This window comes from Perca fluviatilis, chromosome 9, assembly GCF_010015445.1.
Source record: "Perca fluviatilis chromosome 9, GENO_Pfluv_1.0, whole genome shotgun sequence".
In the NCBI taxonomy this organism is placed as follows: Eukaryota; Metazoa; Chordata; class Actinopteri; order Perciformes; family Percidae; genus Perca; species Perca fluviatilis.
In genome coordinates, this window is record NC_053120.1 from 1263656 (window position 1) to 1270622 (window position 6967).

The 6967-nt window shown below is 46.2% G+C and overlaps 1 protein-coding gene across 1 annotated transcript in view; it reads right to left on the reverse strand.

Annotated features, from left to right (window-relative positions):
• Positions 1-6606, reverse strand: part of dbt (dihydrolipoamide branched chain transacylase E2) — a 26716-nt gene extending 20110 nt beyond the window's left edge. The window contains exons 1-3 of the mRNA XM_039811452.1: positions 6489-6606; positions 3586-3718; positions 185-260 (exon numbers count right to left, since the gene is read on the reverse strand). Coding sequence (XP_039667386.1) covers positions 185-260; positions 3586-3718; positions 6489-6533 — 254 coding nt within the window. The 5' untranslated portion in view covers positions 6534-6606. The remainder of the gene's footprint in view (positions 1-184; positions 261-3585; positions 3719-6488) is intronic.
• Between the last annotated feature and the right edge of the window lie 361 nt (positions 6607-6967).

A 6967-nucleotide genomic window follows, 5' to 3' on the forward strand; every position in this document is an offset into this window, starting at 1 on the left:
GTGGGTGGGGGGTACATTACCCATGACTGTGATTGGTTCTTGTGTGGGTGGGGGTACGTACCCATGAATGTGATTGGTTCTTGTGTGGGTGGGGGTACGTACCCATGACTGTGATTGGTTCTTGTGTGGGTGGGGGTACGTACCCATGACTGTGATTGGTTCTTGTGTGGGTGGGGGTACGTACCACTCCTTCACCGTCACCTCCATGATTCCCTCTCCGATGTCCGACAGTTTGAACTGGACGATCGGTCCTCGGCTCACTGCAGGACAACAGACATCATCAGAGACAGGTAGGGTCAGGGACACAGAGACACAGACAGGTAGGGTCAGGGACAGACACACAGAGACAGGTAGGGTCAGGGACACAGAGACACAGACAGGTAGGGTCAGGGACAGACACACAGAGACAGGTAGGGTCAGGGACACAGAGACAGGTAGGGTCAGGGACACAGAGACAGGTAGGGTCAGGGACAGAAACACAGAGACAGGTAGGGTCAGGGACAGAAACACAGAGACAGGTAGGGTCAGGGACACAGACACACAGACAGGTAGGGTCAGGGACAGACACACAGAGACAGGTAGGGTCAGGGACACAGAGACACAGAGACAGGTAGGGTCAGGGACAGAAACACAGAGACAGGTAGGGTCAGGGACACAGAGACACAGACAGGTAGGGTCAGGGACAGACACACAGAGACTGGTAGGGTCAGGGACACAGAGACACAGACAGGTAGGGTCAGGGACAGACACACAGAGACTGGTAGGGTCAGGGACACAGAGACAGGTAGGGTCAGGGACAGAAACACAGAGACAGGTAGGGTCAGGGACACAGAGACAGGTAGGGTCAGGGACAGAAACACAGAGACAGGTAGGGTCAGGGACACAGAGACAGGTAGGGTCAGGGACAGAGAGACAGGTAGGGTCAGGGACAGAGAGACAGGTAGGGTCAGGGACAGACACACAGAGACAGGTAGGGTCAGGGACAGAGAGACAGGTAGGGTCAGGGACAGACACACAGAGACAGGTAGGGTCAGGGACACAGAGACAGGTAGGGTCAGGGACAGAGAGACAGGTAGGGTCAGGGACAGACACACAGAGACAGGTAGGGTCAGGGACAGAGAGACAGGTAGGGTCAGGGACAGACACACAGAGACAGGTAGGGTCAGGGACACAGAGACAGGTAGGGTCAGGGACAGACACACAGAGACAGGTAGGGTCAGGGACACAGAGACAGGTAGGGTCAGGGACAGACACACAGAGACAGGTAGGGTCAGGGACAGACACACAGAGACAGGTAGGGTCAGGGACAGAGACAGGTAGGGTCAGGGACAGAGAGACAGGTAGGGTCAGGGACAGACACACAGAGACAGGTAGGGTCAGGGACAGAGAGACAGGTAGGGTCAGGGACAGACACACAGAGACAGGTAGGGTCAGGGACACAGAGACAGAGACAGGTAGGGTCAGGGACAGACACACAGAGACAGGTAGGGTCAGGGACACAGAGACAGGTAGGGTCAGGGACAGAGACACAGAGACAGGTAGGGTCAGGGACAGAAACACAGAGACAGGTAGGGTCAGGGACAGAAACACAGAGACAGGTAGGGTCAGGGACACAGAGACAGGTAGGGTCAGGGACAGAAACACAGAGACAATGGATGCTTCTGTGTGTATGTGTGTGTCTCTGTGTGTGTGTGTTTGTGTGTGTGTGAGAGAGTGTGTTTGTGTCTGTGTGTGTCTGTGTGTGTGTTTATGCATGTATCTGTGTGTGTGTGTGTGTGTGTGTGTGTGTGTGTGTGTGTGTGTGTGTGTGTGTGTGTGTGTGTGTGTGTGTGTGTGAGTGAGAGAGTGTGAGTGAGTGAGTGAGTGAGTGAGTGAGTGAGTGAGTGAGTGAGTGAGTGAGTGAGTGAGTGAGTGAGTGAGTGAGTGTGAGAGAGAGAGAGAGAGAGTGTGTGTGTGTGTGTAAAGTATGTGTTCATATCAGGAAGAAACTCAAACAATACCCAACCCGACGATGACATCATCAACGACATCATCATCGTCACCATTTCCTGGTCTGACAACGGATCTTAAAACTGTGAAATAAAACCAGCTGATCTGGATCCTCTGAGTCCACCTCACAAACCACCAAGAACCAGGAAGAGCCCTCTGCCTAATCTGGCAGGTTGCCATGGTGATTCCCAGAACCAGGAGGATTTAAATATCTACTTCCTGAATTCCCTGAGAACAGGATCAGCTGGATCTGAACTAGAGATGCACCCATTACTACTCTCAGGCCTTTTCTAACCACTTTACAGCACTCACACATATTTTCTATCTTTTCTATAGTCAGTTTTATAGAGTTTTTTTATGATTGTTGGGGGCAAACATCCTTGATTATGCGGCACATTTTCTTAAAAAATGTGATGGAATATTCTATATAAGATATTTATGCAATTTTATGCGATGAAATTGGGGGAACTTGCCCGGAAATCTTTGCGTGGAAATCTGCAATTCATGCACCGAAAGTGCGGCATATTTGAAAAATATATATGCAGACTTTGGCTGATTATGCGATCGCATAATCGTGTTTTTCTGGAGGGACTGTATAATAGAACATTTTACATTTTGCACAGAACATAGAACATGTGTTGAACAGATAATCGATCTATAAACATATAAACTATAACTATATAAACTACTCCTGGTGGGACATTAACACATCTAAAGAGCAACGTTATGAAGAACCATTTCCTTCTTTTCACATCCGATCTCACACTAGAGAAATCTGATATTATTATTGAGATATTATTATATATTATATTGAGATAACTAAACTTGTGCTACTATACGTGCATATAGCTGAAGCCCTGCATGTGCCTGTGCGGTGCTGATGTTGGGTGATGTTAATCGTGCGGCGGCCGAGTGAATTTGATCGGCATAACATCAGCACGTCAGACTGACCAGCAGGTCACCGGTCATGGCCGATGACGATGTGGAAATCGGCCAATTCTGGTCACCAGCCGGTCAGTCGGTGCAGCTCTACTCTGACGTTTCACCGATTACAAAGATCAGACTCTTCAGGACAGACTACTAGGAGCTGGGTCTGCACGATTCAGGGAGAAATATGAATCACGATTTTTTAGCTAAGAATTGATAGCACGATTCTCTGCCACGAAGTGTAATGTTTATTACATGAACCATGACAAAACAAAACAAATTGGCCATACCAAACATAGATTTTTTTAGGAACCTAGAGCACATTGAGCATCACCACAAGCCTGTAAACATAGAGGCTTCAATGAATACAGAAAATAAAGTACATACTGGCCCTTTAAGTACAGTAGGCGACCAAAAATAGTGACCTATAACACAGTGAACTAGTGTAAATATGGCCTTGATACCGGCTCTATCTGACCTCCTTCAACATGTCTTTACATAATTAAAACAATGTCAAATGCTTTCAATTAATTAATTGAAGGAGAAAAAAAAAAATCAAAGTTAAAAGTTAAATCGTGAACAGGGTTGAATCGAGATCGCGATTTTATAACGATTTATCGTGCAGGCCTACTAGGAGCCGATCCCCCCCCCCCCTGTATCTGGACTTACCGCTGGCGATGTGCAGCGTCCTGCTGCTCAACATCTGGATGTTTCTGTCCCATCTGACCGCCGGCGGCTGCACCGTTCGGACAAATCTGACGCTCTGCAGCCGGAAACATCGGCGCCGGTACTGCTGAGTCAGCTGACAGGAAGAGAAGCACACATACTGCTGAGTCAGCTGACAGGAAGAGAAGACACACAACAAGGGGTTAAGCCAGCGTCCACAGACCGAACCTCCTATGGCGCCATTTTGATGCAACCAAGCCACCACCTCCTGTTAGCATCCCATTGGCTCCCATTCATTCTGACGTCACTTTGACAGAGAATAACTTTACATCTGAAGAGTTTAAAGACTCTATTTGTCCGTTGTTTATTTCTAAAGAAACACGACAACGTATAAAGGCTCCATTACCTTGTACCTCACGTTATGGCTCCGTAGCAGACGCTTTTATAACAATAGGCTAACGATTGGGTCATAACCACGAGACTTACTGTCACACAGTAGAGGAATTACCGTATAGTACAGGAGAAGCTCACAGGCAGTTTGGACTTCCATTATCTGTTTAGGTTTAATGACTAATGTTAACTAGCATGTTAGTGATCAGTAATGACTAATGTTAACTAGCATGTTAGTGATCAGTAATGACTAATGTTAACTAATGTTAACTAGCATGTTAGTGATCAGTAATGACTAATGTTAACTAGCATGTTAGTGATCAGTAATGACTAATGTTAACTAGCATGTTAGTGATAGTAATGATAATGTTAACAGTATGTTAGTGATAGTAATACTAATGTTAACTAGTTGTTAGGACAGTAATGATAATGTTAACTAGATGTTAGTGATCAGTAATGACTAATGTTAACTAGCATGTTAGTGATCAGTAATGACTAATGTTAACTAGCATGTTAGTGATAGTAATAAATGTTAACTAGCATGTTAGGACAGTAATGACTAATGTTAACTAGTATGTTAGTGATCAGTAATGACTAATGTTAACTAGCATGTTAGTGATCAGTAATTACTAATGTTAACTAGCATGTTAGTGATCAGTAATGACTAATGTTAACTAGCATGTTAGTGATCAGTAATGACTAATGTTAACTAGCATGTTAGTGATCAGTAATGACTAATGTTAACTAGCATGTTAGTGATCAGTAATGACTAATGTTAACTAGCATGTTAGTGATCAGTAATTCCCAGCTCCATGTTATCTCCTTACATATACCTATCCTTCTCCTCTGTAAGATTGGGAATGATTGAGATTTCTCTCGGCACAGCTACCAGAAGACTTCACACTTTCAGACAGGTTGCTCACGTCACATCTACGTCTCCAAGCTCAGCTGGAGGCTGCTCAGTAACGCTCAGCCAGCACCGGGAAAGAGACTTCTGACATCCTTCACTGGTCTCTGGTCCAGAGACTCGGGACCTGGTGGTCCAGTTTATATCCTGTCTATGGTCACGTTCTATCTCAAGACGGTGTGCACCGTTCTGTTTTGTCAATGGACCGGACGGGTGAACAATCATCACACACACACACACACACAAAAAAACACACAACACACACACACACACACACACACACACACAACAGAGAGAACACACACACACACACAGAGAGAAACACACACACACACACACACACACACACACACACAGAGAGAGAAACACACACACAGAGAGAAACACACACACACACACACACACACACAGAGAGAAACACACACACACACACACACACAGAGAAACACACAAACACACACACAGAGAGAGAGAGAGAAAAACACACACACACAGAGAGAGAAACACACACACACACACACACACACACAGAGACAGACACACACACACACACACACAAAGACACACACACACACACACACACAAAGACACACACACACACACACACACAGAGAGAGAGAGAAAAAAACACACACACAGAGACAGACAGACACACACACACACAGACATACAGAAACACGCACAGAGAGAGAGAGAGAGAGAAACACACACACACACACAGAGACAGACAGACACACACACACACACACACACACACACACACAGAGACACACACACACACACACAGAGACAGACACAGACAGACACACACACACACACACACACACACAGAGAGAGAGAGAAAAAAAACACACACACACACAGAGACAGACAGACACACACACGCACAGACATACAGAAACACGCACAGAGAGAGAGAGAGAGAGAAACACACACACAACCTGCCATCATCCAGACAGCAGCATATGGTCCCAGTACTAATGTTCTAACTAGTACAAATAGCAGTACTTATGTTCTAACTGAGTAAAACCCCAAAGTGAGCCACTAACAAGCTGAAGTACCCGGATGGAGCAGCTTAAATTACTGCTTTTATTAAAGGAGTTTGGTGGCAGTTTAAAAGTGTAATAAGGTCTTTAGAAAGCTGTCAGATCATCGTCACACAGCTGTACACACGCAGTAGTAGTACTTTTACTGCAGTAATCTGAGTACTTGTTCTTCCACAGGTTATCAGCAGCTTTCAGCTGTTAGCTGCTAACTGTTAGCCTCTGTGACCCTGCCGCTGGATGCTAACTGAAGCTAGCTGAAGCTAATTATTATTATCCCCTAATAACTGCATGCTAAACACAGCGGCTAGCATGTTAGCATGTCAGCAGGTAACACTGTCAGTCGGCCGCTGTCTCTGTTTTTATTTCATTCTGTTAGCATTAGCATCAGAGTTAGCATGAGGGCAGTTGAAGTTTAGTTCCCAGCAGCTAACCGGCTAAGCTAACGGACGGGCTGACCGGGAGACGGCGTCATGACATCACTCGGCCGTACGTCAGCATCAGAACCAAACCAACCAGCAGACCAAAAGGAGAAACATGTTGTTATAAACTGGATGTTTTCTCACCAGCCGTCTGAGAACAGCGGAGGAGCCTCTGGTCACTGCCGCCATCTTTGCTCTCTGCTGCTGACGTCACAGCCGCACGCCCCTCCCAGCAGCCAATCAGCGCTCAGCAGGCTTCTTCTTCTTCATCTTGGAGGATTGAGGCAGTGTAGACGCTGTTGAGTGTGTTTCTGCTCTCCACAGACCAAAGATTAGACTACATATACACACACACACACACACACACACACACACACACACACACACACACACACACACACACACACACACACACACACACACACACACACACACACACACACACAGAGACACACACACACACACACACACACAGTCCAGTATGACATCCTCTTGTGGTTCCTCCTTGTCTGCTCCTCTGTCAGCTGATCATCACTATATCTGGTATCAACTAGAAGGAGAAGATGAATCCATGTTTCTTAGTACAGGGAGGAGAGATGTTTCTCAACCAGAGAACTTGTAAC